The sequence below is a fragment of the Oryx dammah genome, unplaced genomic scaffold (assembly GCF_014754425.2).
Source record: "Oryx dammah isolate SB20612 unplaced genomic scaffold, SCBI_Odam_1.1 HiC_scaffold_26, whole genome shotgun sequence".
Lineage (NCBI taxonomy): Eukaryota > Metazoa > Chordata > Mammalia > Artiodactyla > Bovidae > Oryx > Oryx dammah.
This window is the reverse complement of record NW_024070210.1, coordinates 31,030,431-31,048,599: the sequence shown is the minus strand read 5'-3', so window position 1 is coordinate 31,048,599 and position 18,169 is coordinate 31,030,431. Positions and strand designations below refer to the sequence as shown.

Genomic DNA, 18,169 nt, shown 5'->3' with positions numbered 1-18,169 from the left:
AAGAGCTGACTCATTTGAAAAGACCCTGATGCTGGGAAAGATTGAAGGTGGGAGGAGAAGTTGACAACAGAGGATGAGATGGTTGCATGGCATCACGGACTCGATGGACATGAGTTTGAGTAAGCCTCGAGAATTGGTGATGGACAGGGAGGCCTGGCATGCTGCAGTCAATGGGGTCACAAAGAGTCAGAAGTGACTGAGCTACTGAACTGACTGACTTGACTACCCAAAACAGAATATTTCTCTCACCAGTTATATGAAATTACCCAAACCATAATAACCTCCATATCCTGAGGCCACTCTCACTTTCCAAGACAGGCCCAAATTCTGCTTGTGGAATATGTGTGTCTATAAATAAACTTGCTTTCGCTTTATTTTGGCTCACTCTTGAATTCTTTCTTTATCAAACCAAGGATGTTCACTTGGCAGTCTGTCCCAGAGGTTCACTCCTTCCCGGAAGTGATATTTTTCTTTTGTGCATCAAAATATTGATCACTGAGAGAGACTGTATTCCACTAAATTTTAATTAAGACACAAGAAATGCAATATAATAAATGTTTTTTTCTTTCTTTCTTTATACATATACATGTATATGTGTATTTAATATAGCAGGTTGCAAGCCCAGGTCTCATTTTCTGCATTCTAGTTATGCCAGTTCATAACTATAAATATTCTCATGATGGAGAGGGAAGCACCAGGGGCTCAACAGCAATTGTCATCCTGGGCTGGACCCTCACTACATGGAGGAAAAGAAGGTTGCTGCTGGGAACACCTAAAATGGAGATAAACCTGCTTTTCCTGGGGCAACCTGAAGAAGAACAAAGAGGAACCGATCAGAAGCCATTCTGAGGATGAATTCTTAACAATTCAGGAGGCAGTAGTTATCTCTGCTGAGCCTCATAAAATTGCTGGTCTCAAAATACCAGCTTTGGGGCTGTGCACAAAAAACATGTGGCCTGCCATTTCAGTAAACAATGAATGTTGCTCACAGTCAAGTATCAGCTACTGTGCAGCCTCAGCCTGGATGGTGTGCCCTGAGGGAATTCAGGATGGAGTGAAACAAGATACTGGCCCTAGAGTTAAGATTCATAACAAAATGAAACTGTTTACCTCAGATTGGGATGCTAATCCACATGGCTGGGACTTGAGCCCAGCCTAAATGCAAGGTACTCGGTTTCAAGACCTAATGAAGCTCAGGTTCCTGATGTCTCATCACAGAAAGAATTCAGTGATTGACAAAGAGGCAAGAAATGGATTTATTCAGATTCAGAGAGAAGCACACTCCCCAGACAGAGTGTAGGCCATGGGAGAGGCTGAGTGTGGCTGTGAAATGTGATGTGGTTAGTTTTTATGGACTGGGTAATTTCATATGCTAATAAGTGGGAGGATTATTCTAACTATTTAGGGGAAGGTGTGGAGATTTCCAGGAATTGGGCCACCATCCACTCCTTGGTCTTTTGATAGAGGCTTGCAACTGTCATGGCACCTCTGGTGTGTCATTTAGCTTGCTGATTGAGGATCAAGGTCTAGTCAAAGTCAACTTGTCTGCCATCTTGGATCCATTTGATTCTCATCTGTTTATGTTGTGTCCTTGGGCTATGTCATTCTTTCAAAAGTTGTGCCCTACCATTTCCCTCCTGTTCCAAAAGGAATTATTTCAATGAGCCCATACTCTTGCATCTTCCCATATAGAGAAAAGCACTAAAATCATTAACGTGAGATATCTGTTTTTTGTGTGTGATTAGCAACAATGTTTCAATTTGGACTATGTGGTTTTTCTCAGCTCTATATATCCTGGCTCCTCTATTACCTCTTTGGGACACTTCCTCAGAACTACTTGAGAGGCCACCTTTCCAGCCTGCATTCTCCAGTAAAGTCCTCAAATAAAATATAACTCACAGCTTCTAGGTTGTGCCTTTATTTTTTATTCACGGACCTAACATTCCAGGTTCCTATGCAATATTGCTCTTTACAGCATCAGACTTTACTTCTATCACCAGTCACATCCACAACTGGGTGTTTTTTACTTTGGCTCCATCTCTTCATTCTTTCTGGAGTTATTTCTCCACTGATTTCCAGTAGCACATTTGGCACCTATGGACCTGGGGAGTTCATCTTTCAGTGTCCTATCTTTTTGCCGTTTCATACTGATCCAACATCTGTTGGATCACAGAACTCTCATAAGAGAGTTCTAGAAAAACATCTATTTCTTCTTTATTGACTATGCCAAAGCCTTTGACTGTGTGGATCACAATAAACCGTGGAAAATTCTTAAAGAGATGAGAATACCAGGCCACCTGACCTGCCTCCTGAGAAATCTGTATGCAGGTCAAGAAGCAACAGTTAGAACTGTTAGGTAGTTAGAATAGAGAAAAGGAATCCAAAATGGCGGTGGCTAAAAGACAAGGAAGGGAAAAGCCCGGGAAAACAGAACAAAGGAAGGTCAAAGGAAGGTCTGAGGACTGGAGTGAAGACCTCAGGAAGAACAAACAGCACTCCTGGCTAAGCCCAATTTGCACAGGGCAGGCCCAGGGGGAGGGAAAAAACATATAAAAGGAGGAGCCAAAGTGCTTTCTCTCTCTCTCTCTGTCTCTCTCCACCATGCCCCCAACCTCCACCCCTGCGCCCGCTGGCGTGCTCCTCCACTCTCTTCTCTTCTTCGAGAATGAGTTCTCCTGCTATCTTCTAAATAAAATAGAGCTGTAACACTAATTTATCTAAAAGCTACGTCATGGTTTGTTCAAGACCTGAGAGCTGTGACGCGCTGAGGGCCTTAATGTCCCTCGCTCCAAATCATTGTTGTGATGAGACAAAGAACCAAGGAGCATACACTCGCCTGACAGAACCAAATATGGAACAAGGGGCTGGTTCCAGATTGGGAAAGGAGTGCGTCAAGGCTGTATATTGTCACCCTGCTTGTTTAACTTATATGCAGAGTACATCATCAGAAACGCTGGGCTGGATGAAGCACAAGCGGGAATCAAGATTGCCAGGAGAAATGTCAATAACCTCAGATACGCAGATGCCACCACCCTTGTGGCAGAAAGTGAAGAAGAACTAAAGAGCCTCTTGATGAAAGTGAAAGAGGAGAGTGAAAAAGTTGGCTTAAGATGCAACATTCAGAAATCTAAGATCATGGCATCCAGTCCCATCACTTCATGGCAAATAGATGGTGAAACAGTGAAAACAGTGAGAGATTTTATTTTTGGGGGCTCCAAAATCACTGCAGATGGTGACTGCAGCCGTGAAATTAAAAGACACTTACTCCTTGGAAGGAAAGTTATGACCAACCTAGACAGCATATTAAAAAGCAGAGACATCACTTTGCCAACAAAGGTCTGTCTAGTCAAAGCTATGGTTTTTCCAGTAGTCATGTACGGATATGAGAGTTGGACTATAAAGAAAGCTGAGCAATGAAGAATTGATGCTTTTGGACTGTGGTGTTGGAGAAGACTCTTGAGAGTCCCTTGGACTGTAAAGAGATCCATCCAGTGCATCCTAAAGGAACTCTGTCCTGAACATTCATTGGAAGGACTGATGCTGAAGCTGAAACTCCAATATTTTGGCCACCTGATGTGAAGAACTGACTTATTTGAAAAGACCTTGATGCTGAGAAAGATCAAAGGTGGGAGGAAAAGGGAAGGACAGGGAATGAGATGGTTGGATGGCATCACTGGCTCAATCGACATGAGTTTGAGTAAACTCCGGGAGTTGGTGACAGACAGGGAGGCCTGGCGTGCTGCAGTCCATGGGGTCACAAAGAGTTGGACAGGACTGAGTGACTGAACTGAACTCAACTCAACAACTTCTGTGACCTTCCCTGGGTTCCAAAGGGCAGTTGAAAGGGTTGCTGTATCAAGGAAGGGAGGAGATGCAGGGACAAGGGAGGAGCAGTCAGGAAACAATAGTGCAGCCTTGAGGCAAGGATGGGATTCCTCCTCAAGGGATAAACATAACAATATCTTTGAGCTCTTACACGGAACTGGAGTCCTCATCAAGTAAAGATGTTAATTAACTACTTGTTGAAGCATTTTTCCTTTCAGAGAGAAGGTCACAGCTCAATAACCTTGAGAATCACAGAAGCCATCACAAGATCACCTGATGCCAGGCCAGATGACCTCTGGACTGAAGGCATGCAGACCCCCGTGTGCAGCCTGATCCTTGTCTGCAATCCTTCCTTTGACTATAAGACTCCCCCCTCACTGGCTTAGGATACATAATTTTGAGGGTATTAGCCCACTGTGGTTACCTTTTGTTGGCAAAGCAATAAAGCTATTGTTTTCTACTTCACCCAAAACTGTTTCCAAGATTCAATCTGGTGACAGTGCATAGAGGCCAGGTTTTGGCATCAGTTCCAGCAGAGCTGAACTCACTGATCCTATCTACAGAAACAGGGCCTCAGAACTGTCAAAGACAACCATTTGACACAGAACCAAATTCCTACTTCCTATAGGGCTGCATATAAGCAAGGGGCCACCCCAGTGTTGCCATCATTATCACTCGTGTTCTTTCCCATGAACTGAGATGGTGGTACAAATCAAACATCTCCCCCACGGGCTCCAGTGTCCTGGAGCCTCTGCTCTACTCCTGCAGAAGACACCATGGGAACGCTTGCTATCTTCAAGAGCAAATACGTTATTTCTCATATCCTGCTTCAATTCTGTACAATTCTCTATTTTTAAAAAAAAAAATAATACCACTTACCTCTTGATTCAGTTTTTCTTTTTTCTTCAAATATTCTGCTCTTTCTCTTTCTATTTGCTCCTCTATTTCTTGAATATATGTTTTTTGCAATTCGAGTTCTTTCTTCTCCGAGTTAATTTTGGTATAAGTCTCATTGATGTAAATAGTGATAGTGGCTTTTTCTTTCATTGCATGGTTGAGTGACAGGATAATCTTTCCATAAAGCTTCACTAGCTCCTCTTGCCTTTCACTAGAGAAAAAGAATCTTTCTTGACATAAAAAGAATGGCTTTTTCCAGAAGGAAATTTAAAGTCCGTTGGATGAGGTGAACCACCATAGAGAGGGAAACTTAAGGGACACTTATTTTAGAGTTGTATTTGTAATGGCCTAAACTTAATAGCACCCCACTCCTGTACTCTTGCCTGGAAAATCCCATGGATGGAGGAGCCTGGTGGGCTACAGTCCATGGGGTCGCTAAGAGTCTGACACGACTGAGCAACTTCACTTTCACTTTTCACTTTCATGCATTGGAGAAGGAAATGGCAACCCACTCCAGTGTTCTTCCCTGGAGAATCCCAGGGACGGGGGAGCCTGGTGGGCTGCCGTCTATGGGGTCACACAGAGTCGGACACGACTGGAGCGACTTAGCAGCAGCAGCAGAAGCAGCAAACTTGGTTGAGATGAAGGGCAGAAGGAGACACAGTATCCATCTTGCAACTGTTTATCACTGCCAAAGTGTCTTCAGGTCCTGCCTCACCCCAGCCATCTTCATATACCAGGTAGTTACTATGGGATATTTTGGTTTAAAGCTTCAGTTCAGTTCAGTTCAGTCGCTCAGTTGTGTCCAACTCTTTGCAATCCCATGTCACAGCACGCCAGGCCTCCCCGTCCATCGTCAACTCCCGGAGTTCACTCAGACTCACGTCCATCGAGTCCGTGATGCCATCCAGCCATCTCATCCTCTGTCGTCCCCTTCTCTTCCTGCCCCTAATCCCTCCCAGCATCAGAGTCTTTTCCAATGAGTCAGCTCTTCGCATGAGGTGGCCAAAGTACTGGAGTATGATTCAAAAACACTTTTGAACAGGCAAGTGGAATCTCGCTGGACAAAAGGTTTGATATGTAACTTTGCCGTAACTACTTTATCACCGTGAGATACATAGTTAAGCCAAAGATAGATAAACATCCCACCGCTCTTCCAGGCACCTTCTGACGCCATTGCCCTGCATAGAATGTTCAGGAGAAACCTAATCCTCCTCTAAGGACAGGAATTGGGGAAGAGGGATCTGAATCTGTCTTCACGGTTCAGAGGGAGCTTAAAATCTAATTTAAACTATCTTAACTCCTCACATTTGTGTGTACTCAGTCGCTTCAGTCGTGTCCGACTCTGTGTGACCCTATGGACTGTAGCCTGCCAGGCTCCTCTGTCCAGGGGATTCTCCAAGGCAAGAACACTGGAGTGGGTTGCCATGCCCTCCTCCAGGAAGGCAATCCTTCCTGACCCAAGGAAGGCATCTCTTGTGTCTTCTGCATCTCAGACAAATTCTTTACCACTTAGTCACCTGGGAAGCCCTATCTTCTCATAGCCATAGCCAAATCTGAGTTTAAGAGGAGAGGTTAACCTTACATATTCATTGCTGGTCACTCCCACCTGAAGAAGACCCTAAGATTGTGAGAAACATCTGCCTCAGGAATGACAATCAAAGATTTGGAGGAAGAACAGTGATGCCATTTCTCTATTTTCCCTTTTTCAAATCTCCTGCAATGTAAAGACTTTCTTCTAATCTCCAAAGCTAAACACTTAAGTTCAGGGGGATTGTGTGCAAAAGCTCAGGAAAATGGAAACAGGTTGTTGGTAAGTTTATTTTCGAGAAGTTAACTCCACCACAGAAAGGCAATTGAAAGAATCCCAGGCTAGATGGTGTCAAATAATGGGTATTTTGTAGGTTTAGTAGAGGAAGCCTGCTAAGAATGAAGCAAACTAAGGATTGAGTAGCCTTAAGGAAGCAAAGCAAAACATATCAAATCAATACACCTGACTAGGTATATTGAGATGGGTTGGTCTCCCAAATTCTCAGGACCTGAGGAAATCCCCCTCCCCCACCCCTGAAGAGCTTGCATGTGCCCAGTTTTTGAGAACTGTCCAGGGGAGGGCCAGCCTGTCAGAGAGTGCGGGCACCTTGATGTACCTCTTTCTTCCCAAAATGGATGCAATAATTGACTGTAGCTTGGTGATGCTGGCTCATCAGGCAACCCACGGTATGTTCACTTGTAATTTGGCTTTCCATGAAGATTTCTCTAGGGCAGTGATTCTCAAAATGTGGTCAGGACCACCAGCAGCATCTAGGAACTTGTTAAAAATGGAAATTCTTGCCCTCATTCCCTAGACCTACTGAATCAGAAATCTGCAGTGGAGGTCCCAGTAATTTGTGTTTTAACCAGCACTCCAGGTGATGCTAATGTACACTCAAGTTTGAGAGTCATTGGTCCATAGGGGTGTGATGGTGCTGGACAATTGATATGAGTATTCCAGCCTGGGCATTAGCTTCCTTGTTAGTAGTTTAGAAATTGATAGTCTGTGGTCTCCGGTGATTGTGGCTAGCATGCACCATGCATAAATGTGCATTGTGAATCTCCAAGAGGGGCTAGTGTCTGCAGTCCTTCTCAGAGTTGTGGTCATGCCCTTTCTTTTTCATGGAGCATCTTCCAAAACAGGTGTTCCGAGAAAACTGTCCCTGGGCCTTGAGCTCCTGCCTAATTCCTGAGGCTTTGATATCTTTTGCACCAAAGCAACCTTCTGAATATTTTACCTTCCGAAGAAGATTTTTTCACTATAATGAGGGCTCTTTGAGTATTTTTCACTCTCACAAACAGGAAGTCTGACATTTATACATTGCTCTTGCAAATTTACTCATAGAGCTGAGATATTCTTCAGGATTTTATTGTTTTTTCTTTCAGAATATCTCTTCCTTCATGGACTGGGTAAGTCAAGATTTGTAATCTCCATTTTACAGATGGAAAAGATGAAGCCCAGAGAGGGGGAAGTGCTAATAACACAGCTGAAGAATAAACAAACGAAACTAACGGGGTCAGCTTCCATTTAATTGCAGGTAATAAATATCTAGGACCAAGCCCATCCTCAGCCCTCCAGTAGACTATACCTGAATGTCTTTAAAGAACTAATCTAGCTACAGTATACCTGGTTTGATATTATACTTGCAACACAATACCCAGCAAGATTTCTTGCTTTGGTGGTTGAGGTTTGTAAACTTACTTTTACTAAAAATGAAATGAAAGTCACTGTGTTTCTACCTTTGGAGGTGGGTGCGAGGCAGTGTGTGACTTACACACAGTAAGTTGTGTGTAGTTGCTGTGGGAAGCTGAATTCCTTCTGAAATCCTACAGTCTCCTGGCTATGGTGGTAGAAGATTTTATGCTCTCTTCCCAGCTCTCTGAAGCTATCACACATCCCTTATCAGCCCAGTCATCTTCTACAAGTTATCTCCGCCTCTTAATTTGCCCTGCACCAGTTCAGAGGTGGTTCAGTCAATAATTCATGTCCGATTCTGTGTGACCCCATGGACTCTAGCCTGCCAGGCTCCTTGATTTTCCAAGGCAAGAATACTAGAGTGGGTTGCTGTTTCCTCCTGATCCAGGAATTGAATCCAAGTCTCCTGTCTTGCAGGCAGATTCTTTATCGACTGAGCTACAGGGAAGATCAGACCAGAGGACAAATCCCTTAGGAAAAATTTCCCACTTTATCCCCAGACCCTGACTCCTTCAAACAAACAAACAAAAATACCTACCCTAGAGCTGTATTATCTGTTTGCAGATGGAGTATTTTCTTCTTCAGAAACTCCATTTCATCATTTATCTTTGTAATTTTTGTGTGTAGTTCAGTTATCTCAACAAGATTCACTCTGCGAGCATCCCTGACACATTCTTAAAAGTAAGTGGAAGAAATGTTACTCATTTATTTGAGAAACTGCACAATTGTAGATACTGACCTCTCAAGTATGTGTTTCTTTGAAATATTCTTCTAAGTATGTTCTGGATCAGAAACCTCTCCCTCACCCCTTTGGACCCTCTCAATCTCACCTATCAATTATATCCCTAATTTCAGCTGCTGCTATGGTCAGTAACCAGCTTTCTATGAGCTCTGCACAACTTTAGACTGGTGCAGTCTGACAGCTCCTGATTCCTGCCTGTCCTATCCACTTCTCAGCTATCTAGGACTTCCCTGTCACCTCTACTATGGGACATCTTCAGATACTCACACCCACTGTGTACGTGTAATGCAAAATTTGGGAGATGTGGCAAGCATGCACCAGTGGACTGCCTGGATATTCCCGAGAAGGGGGTATCACTGTGTCCTGGGGGCATATTCTCATACTTAACTAGTTGCTGTCACCAGTAGTCAGTATCATATTGCCTCCATATTAGCTCTCCCTTCTTCCTGCTTTGGTTCCTTATCCCACTCTCATCCACCTGGACTGTATGTCCACTCTCATCCACCTGGACTGTATGTCCCAATAAAATAATAGTGCTGGGACTTCCCTGGTGGTCTAGTGGCTAAGACTCCATGCTCCCAATGCAGGGGGCCTGAGTTCCATCATGGGCAGGGAACTAGATCCTGCGTGCAGAAAGTAAAAAAGATCCTCAATGCTGCAATGAAGATTGAAGATCCTGAGTGCCACAACTAAGACCTGGAGCAGCCAAATAAATAGAGTATTGAAGTTAAAAATAAATAAATAATAGTGCAAAAGCCACTGCTTTCGGCTCTGCTTTCTGGGGAAGCCAGTGTGTTAAAAAACTAAATTATCCATCGATAAATAACATATCTGTGTAATCACATAAGGCTTAAATCACAGAAGATTTCAAAGGATCACCTCTGTGCTTGAGAGATAGATGGTGAAAATGCATGAATTTTTGAACTGTTGTTTACAAATGAGTATTGGGCTATCCATTTCTATGCAACAAATTCCCTGGAAACTGGTAGCTCCCCTGAGAGAACAAAATTATTTCTTTCATAGGTTATAAGTTAAATTGCCATTGTAGCAGGGCTTTTCAAACTTTATGTCTTGAATATGCATATACATCACCTGGGGGGTATTGTTGAAATACAGAATTTGATATAGTAGGTCTGAGGAGGACCTAGAGATTCTGTATTTTGTAACAAGCTCCCACGTGAGGTTGATGCTACTGATCCAAGGACCATACTTTGAGTTGAAAAGCTTTATAATACAAGGCCAATTAAATTTATTTGGTTAAGTATTTTATGTGTATCAAAGAACTAATAAACTAGCACAGTATTTCTTTTCCCTTCTAAAATATTTGTCTTGCTCATAAAAGTAACTGGATAGTAAAAAAAAAAGAAAAAAGCAACCAAAGAAAATAAAACAGAAACATTCTTAATTCTGTCTTGAGCACAGATTCTTTTAAGTTTTATTTTTTATCTGCATGCAGGAGTTCGCTGGATTTTCCCTGTCAACTACCTGAGCATATTGTTTCATAACTGACTATATCTTTCAGAGTCTAATTGGGAGATAGAAATCTTACATTGAATAGGGAAGTTTTAACATCAGGAATTATTAACTGTATCAGAGAATTAGCTCAGTTGGTAAAGAATCTGCCTGCAATCCAGGAGACCTGGGTTTGATCCCGGGGTTGGGAAGATCCCCTGGAGAAGGGAAAGGCTACCCACTCCAGTATTATGGCCTAGAGAATTCCATGGGGTCGCGAAGAGTAGGACACTACTGAGTGACTTTCACTTCTCTTCACTTCAGAGAATTAGAGTAATGAGAGAATGAATAGTAAGGGCGCTAGTGGTAAAGAACCCATCTGCCAGTGTAGAGTGTAGGTTCGATCCCTGGATCAGCAAGACCTCCTGAAGTAGGGCATGGCAACCCACTCCAGTATTCTTGCCTGGAGAATCCCATGGACAGGGTAGCCGAGCGGGCTACAGTCCACAGGGTCGCAAAGAGTCAGACACGACTGAAGCAATTTAGCACAGCACGCACAGAGGACTCTAAAGAATTCAGCAATACCCAGCACAAGAAGCAGCACTATCCCAAAGGCCTAGAAGGCTGCTGCCTTCTAGGAAGCAGCACCTCCAGTCCCAAGATCCAAACCCCACTAAAAAGGGCTGTGAATCATTGGATGGCAAAGAACTTCATGAAATGCTGGGTTGGCAGAACTTACTAGAAATATGGCTTCTGGGGGAACTGGGGAGACCTATCCACAGGGAATTGCTATACTTCAGAACTCACTGCAAACAGTGCCAGAGAAGCTTCACAGGGAGGTGCTGCACTGGTAGCAATCCACCATGAAGCTGCCCGAGGCCTATGGGTGGGAGCTTCCGGGCACTGAGGGCTGCTGCACGCTGCTGGGAGAAGTTACCTACACTGCAAGAGCTGGCCAAGCTGAGCACACTGGAACACGAAGAGAACCCCTTCTTCCTCCAGTGTCCCTCCAGTGCCCTGTACTAACAAAGCTTAACACTGGGCCTGCTGGCAAAGGGAGAAACTTACAGGACCCAACTCTCTTATGACAGGGCAGACAATGAAGGTAGATTCAGAGCTGCAAGGCAACAAATGGAACAGCTACTTTAAAAATCTTTTTTTTTTTTTTTTTTCAGTTTATTTAGACTACTGTTTTAGGTTGGGCTCCCTAGGAAATAAATTTTTAAATTTGTATAGAGCTGGGGAACATCTCCTCTGAGGAGATAAGAGTTGCAGAAGGGTGGGGGGTTTAAATGATTAGGAGTTTTAAAGCTGCAGTGACACTTCAGAGTTATTCTACAGTGATGGAGGGAGGCAGACCTTTGTGCTCCCCTGGTGACCAGTCACTGAATGTGGGCAGCCCTAGGGGAGGGCGGTAACTGGAGTGAAGCCTTTCTCTTTTGTCAAGGACAATTCCTGCAGAGGAACTGAGCTATGAGCTTCAGCCAACACTCCTGGCAGCTGGAACAATAAAATTAGAGTCTGATCTTACAACAAATACAAAATTTAACTCACTATGGATTAAAGGCCTAAATATAAGAGGTAAAACTATAAAACGCTTAGAAGAAAACATAGGTAAAATCCTCATAACATTGGATTTAGCCATGATTTCTTGGATATGACACCAAAAGCACAGGTAACACGGGAAAATATAAACTGGACTATGTCAAAATTAAAAACCTTTGTGTATCAAAAGTCATTATCAAAATAGTGATAAAGTAGTCCATTGAATGGGACAAAATCCTTGCAAATTATACATCTGAAAAGGGGTTAACATCCTGAATGTATAAAGAATTCCCACAGCTCAACAATAATGAAGCAAATAACCTAATTAAGAAATGGGCAAAGGAAATGAACAGACATTTTTCCAGAGAAGATATACCAATGGCCAATAAGACCATGAAAAGATGCTCAGCATCACTAATCATTGCTTCTGCTAAGTCGCTTCAGTCGTGTCCGACTCTGTGCGACCCCATAGACAACAGCCCAACAGGCTCCCCCGTCCCTGGGATTCTCAAGGCAAGAACAATGGAGTGGGTTGCCATTTCCTTCTCCAATGCATGAAAGTGAAGAGTGAAATTGAAGCCGCTCAGCCGTGTCCGACTCTCAGCGACCCCATGGACTGCAGCCTACCAGGCTCCTCCGTCCATGGGATTTTCCAGGCAAGAGTACTGGAGTGGGGTGCCACTGCCTTCTTCACACTAATCATTAGGGAAGTGCAAATCAAGACCACAAGAGACAGCAATTCTTATCCAGTAGGGTGGCTGTTATTTAAAACAAAACAAAAACAGAAAATAGCAAGTGCTGACAAGAATGTAGAAAAATTGGAATGCTTTTGCATTGTGCAAATGAAGGTAAAATGGTGCAGTCATTGTGGAAAACAATATGACAGCTTCTTGGAAAACTAAACACAAAATTACTGTATTACCATACAATCCAGCAATTTCCCTCTACATTTCTACCCAAAGAGTTGGAAGGAGAGACTTGAATAGATATTTGCACACCTGATACAATGGATATAAACAAACACCCATTTGTAACAGCACTGTTATTTACTATTATAATTGTTATTATTTTGTAACTACATAATTTTCAATAGCTAAAAAATGGAAATAATGCAAGGGTCTATTGATGGATGAATGGATAAACAAACCATGGTATATACATACAATGGAATATTGTTCATCTGTAAAAGAAACTCTGGCATATGCTACAACATGAATTACCCTTAAAGATATGCCAAGTGAAATAAGCCAGTCACAAAAGGACAAATATTGTCTTTAGTCTATTTATAATAATTATATAAATTCAAGTCATATATGTTATTTCACTTAAAGGGGAAACATATTATAGATCTCACTGTATGTGTCTTGTATACTATTTCTGGCTATTTTTTGATATGGAATAACTATTCAACTCATCTTGTTATAAGTACAAGATAAACTAAATTTCTATAGTTAATAAACTCAAAGTACCTTCCAGTTCTCTGCTAACACTAGTGGGAAGAGTTTCCAATACAAAATATAATCTGCTGAGTTCCATGCTTTCAATTTCCAGAAGATCTATTGTGGACTTTCTCATTTCTTCCTGAAAATGTAAATTACATATTTAAAAAGTTAAGATATTAAAATAATGAGATTGATTTCCTAAACAATGCCCACAAATGTTTTCAGACATCAAAATTTGCTTTTCAGTAAACATCTTTTGCTGTCATTTTTATTTGGAGTAGAAAGTGGGAAATAATTGTTCTCCAATCAGATTTTAAGGTATCTTTCTTCATTTATCTTTTAATTTCTTCTACTCAGAAATTATTTTTTTGCTATGTGTGTGTTCTTTTTTAGGAAAGACTCCTAAAAAAGAGTGACATTGAGAAAATTCTCCTTAATAAACTGGAACATGACTATAAAAGCATGCTTAGATATAAAAGAATGATAGTTTTCTTATATCTACCTAAAAATCCAAACAAATAGTCAGGTGGGGATATATATGTGGGACTATTTTTAAAAAAGGAAAAACATTAAAAAAAAAAACTGATAATCTGATAGTGAAAAAAAGATAAACTTTCAAATAAATGGTAGTAGTGGATATAGTTCTTTATGATCTGAAAAATTGCCATTATATTTTATAAATAATAAAAAGCAGGTTGCCTAACTGTATATTTAGTATGATCATTTTTCTGGTAAAAAATAAAATTCAATACAGGCATCACCTATATCCTGAAAGTAGGAAAGACATCCATCAAAGAGTTAATTATGATTATTTTAGGGTGGGATCATGATGTTTTATTATACTTTCTTCCTTTTGCTTGTCTATTTTTCCCTAACTTTTCCAGAGTAAACACACAATGCTTTTATAATAGTGAAAATGTTACCGTAAAAAATGAGAGGATTTATCTCTATTTAAGGGATTTCACAGCTCATATGGTATATGGAGACATGCTAAATACTTTAATAAGCCAAAATAAATACTTTGAACCTTTCAAATCCTGGGGAAAGACATAACTTTTTAATAAAAGAACAAAATGAGGAAAAGATTTCCACACGATCACAACGCAGTACCACACAAACTCTCAGTGTTTACATATATGTACTTAATTTACTGGGATTATAAAATCTAATTCTGTAGTATACATGTACAACTACATATAATTTCATAAAAATACAAAGTAACGAGATTAACTCTTTTCAGCAATCTGTAGACTCGACTCATTTATTTTACAGCCATAATTCTACATTTTAAGATATTTGATATGTAGGAGATTCTTACTCAATATTTTTAAATCAAATGGGATGTCGCCTTTCTGAAATATCATTCAGGGCCAGAGCCAATAGAGAGACATGGTTGTGATACTTCAAAAGAAAAGTCTTTAAATATTACTTTGATGGGGCCCAGTTAGCATAACTGAAAGAGAACCTGTTTACTTTCATTGAAAAGCACTGTCTATGTTAATGGAGTAAGTCCGGAATAATCTTTCACCAGTTTTGTGAGGAATTGCTTATAGAGACTTGGGAAAATTGGCACTATGCATGCAGTTTATCCCAGAGGTTGTTTGCTGGTTTTAAGCAATGTTCCCATATTGATGGCACGTGACTCACTCTTAACTGAGCTCTGTTATCACCAGGGTCTCTTCTCTTGAGCAGTCTTGCCCTCCTGCATAGCACAGGTCCTTAACTCAGTGCTCTGCCTGGGAAACCTGGCAGCAATCCACGGCTGATCCACACTGCTGCAAATGTTAGTAAACTGAGAGAAATTTTCATTCAGGGCAAATATTTTCCTTATTCATCTACTGAAGTACGTTGAACAGAGTTGGTGCTAAATTAAAGTTTGATGAAGAAATAAATGGAAGACTGAAAAAGTAGCTCTTATAGGTAATACAATACCAATTTCTTAACAGCGATAGCAACGTCCTTAAGAAAGTTCTTAGCTTCTTCATTGCATTTAAAATAGTCACTTTGCAGTGATTGCTCTAAAAAAAATCAGAAAATTAAGATCTCTTACTTATCTATCCAAATGCTATTTAACCCTTAAAGGTCTAGCTCAAATGCTTAATCAGTTGAAAATTACATCTTCTAACTCTTAATTTTTATAGTAAATAATATGAATCTCTTTTGTACTTATTTCTTATTTTACAGTGTACAAATTTAGGGATATACTTCATGTTTCTTGAGGCCAACCTCCTCTTAAGTTTCCACCTTTGTATAATTCATGGTAGAAAGAAGGAATCTGTATAGTATAGGACAAAAAATTCAATAATTCAATAAATATTTTACAAAAGGGATAAATATAACATGCCCATAATGTGGGCTTAAGAAAGTCTTCATATATATATTTGTATGTATATATATGCTGCTGCTGCTACTGAGTCGCTTCAGTCACTCTTTGTGACTCCATGGACTGTAGCCCGCCAGGCTCCTCCATCCATGGGGATTCTCCAGGCAAGAGTACTGGAGTGGGTTGCATGCTCTCCTCATGTGTGTATATATATATAGACATACAAGTACACATATATCCTAAATGTAATATTTTACAAAAAAACACTTTATTCTTTAAAAATCCATCATGTCATTTTCACTTCTGTGCCAGTATTTTGATCATGGGGTGAGAGTAAATATTTGTGAAACTGGTAGGTGTGAGTTAGATAAGAGTTTTTAACCCCTTTCATTCATTGCCATATAAAAGATACCACCTTTCTCTCACATACTGTAAGATGAAAACACACGAGAAGAGAGGTTTGGAAAATGTTTGCAAAAGTAAGGAAGACAAGATACATGCAGACAGAGAAGAAGGAAAAGAAAAAAAGGAAGAAGAGAGACAACAGAGGAAACTCCACTCACCTTGGTTCTGTCACCATTGCATTATACAAATTCTGTCTAAACAGATTCCAGGGCTGCATCCTCATGTGCAGCATGAGTTTAATAAGCTTAATTTTTCACGTTTGTATAATCTAAATTGATTGTTATAACTCCGTGATGCTTCCCATTTCACAAGTGAGAGATCTAAGACTTGAGGTTATGTGATGTGCTTTAGGTGACAGAGCCTATCACTGATTGAGTCTGGATTCAGACACAAAGGGTGTGACTCCAGAGTCCATGCCCTGAGTGGCCATCCTCACCCCCCAGAAGAAATGCTATTTTCTGCCCTCCGTTCCAGGGAACTTGGATTCTCTTAATGGACTAAGTTCTCAAACTGAGTGAAAATCAGTTCCTGAGGTTCCAAGCAAGTGTGTGTTAGGGAGGGACAGGCATGCTTGGCTTGCTGTTGTTCAGTTGCTAAGTCATGTCTGAATCTTTGTGATCCCATGGACTGCAGCCCACCAGACTTCCTGTGCTTCATTATCTCCTTTCAATTCTTCTATGGGATGAATGAGTACAAGCATGTTCCCACTTGTAAATGGACTGGATAGCTACATATTTTATAACTCACACTTAGGGCAAGAAAGCATAATGAAGCTTTCTCCTATGACAAATTTTCTGACGGTCCAGAAATTGTTAGCAGAAGAAGTATTTGTGCCTAATGCACAGTTCCTTGCCTAAGGCAACAGGGGCTTCTTGAACACTCGCTTTCTGATTTACCTGTTAAATTTTCCAGTTTGCCATGACTAAGTGTTGGAGAAAGTTAACTTGTCAAGAAAAAGCAAGAAAGAGACAAACTGAAATTAAATACATAGCCTAAATGCAGTTGGGCATTCTAGTTACAAGGAAATGGCAATAGCCTGGGAGTTCAGGATTTGTCTGGGATTTTCACCAGCTACTAGTGTGAACTGAGCCTTGGGTCCCACTCTGTCGCCCATCTCTCCCACAACAAGCTGGAGAAGGTTCCCTCTAGGGTTTCCGCTTCATGCTTTCTAAGCACCACTTCCGAGAAGATGTCCCTCCGGGAGCCCACGGGCCGCTCACCCACAACAAGGAGCTGCTCAAGAGCGTCGGTCGCGACCGAGGAGCCCAGCGTGGAGGGGAAGGTGCATAATTCCAGGGAGGGGCCAGTGGAGACGGCGGCCACCGGCAGCGCCTTCTGGCTGCCTAACCCCAGCTCCAGGGACCAGGAGCTCAGAGCCATCTTACTGCTCTTGCGCATTTTCGACCAGGCCGGAGGCAAGGACTGCCGGTTGCCACGGGCAACGAGGACGCTGAGGCAGTGCGCCAGCTCGTGGCTCTCACCTAGGGTGGGTGCCTAGCCAATTTCTCTAACTTTATCCACAATAATTAAGGGATCTCGTAGCTATGAGACCCTCTTTAGCCGTCATTTCCTCTTTGCATTTCCATTTCTCTAGTTTAGGCCTTGTAGCTGAACACTTGTGCCCTTCTCACAGACCGGGGGGAATCTGATCACGTTTGAGCGCATTTCAGTGCTAGGTACTCAAGGGAGGAGCTTTATGTACAGCTCCCTTAATGTTCACAACGGCTATGTAAGAAGAGTTCTTTTATAATCTCCACTTAAACAGACAAAGAAACTGAGGCAGGGATGACTAAGTGAATTGCCCAGGGTCACAAGAGAATCATTTTGAGTTTAAAGTGGAGCCTGTGTAAATCTTTCTGTTATGCTACAAAACCCATCACTGTAGGGTCTTCAAGACCCTTCCCTGGAGACCCTTCTACCCTGAGCACATTTTACCTTGAATCAGTGAATTTCTTCTGCTTTCTCATCAAACTGTGAGCAGGGATATTATTAATTTTTCTCTGTGTCTCTAAAATCCAGCCCTGCATCAGGCTCAGAGAGAGAGTAACTGTTGGTTCCTCTTTCCTCTGGCTGGTTAGAGAGTAGCAAAGATGATTTAACCCCCTCCTTCTTCACTTTTCTTTACAGATTGAAATTGAAATCATAGTGAAAGAATGGAACTATCTTGCAGGCCTTGTCCTACTTTACTTACAGTATCCTACTTAACCCTCATAACCATCCTTTGGGGTGGGTGTTTTTCCCCACTTTGCATATGAGGTCACAGAGTACATGTATGTCCTGGATCATTGTGCTATACTGCCTTGGAGAGGGCA

General features: G+C 41.6%; 1 protein-coding gene across 1 annotated transcript in view; it reads right to left on the bottom strand.

Moving 5' to 3' along the window:
- Positions 1 to 17,255, bottom strand: part of CCDC175 (coiled-coil domain containing 175) — a 79,458-nt gene extending 62,203 nt beyond the window's left edge. The window contains exons 1-5 of the mRNA XM_040226356.1: positions 17,078 to 17,255; positions 15,062 to 15,147; positions 13,157 to 13,268; positions 8,487 to 8,622; positions 4,705 to 4,933 (exon numbers count right to left, since the gene is read on the bottom strand). Coding sequence (XP_040082290.1) covers positions 4,705 to 4,933; positions 8,487 to 8,622; positions 13,157 to 13,268; positions 15,062 to 15,147; positions 17,078 to 17,255 — 741 coding nt within the window. The remainder of the gene's footprint in view (positions 1 to 4,704; positions 4,934 to 8,486; positions 8,623 to 13,156; positions 13,269 to 15,061; positions 15,148 to 17,077) is intronic.
- Positions 17,256 to 18,169: the final 914 nt, after the last annotated feature.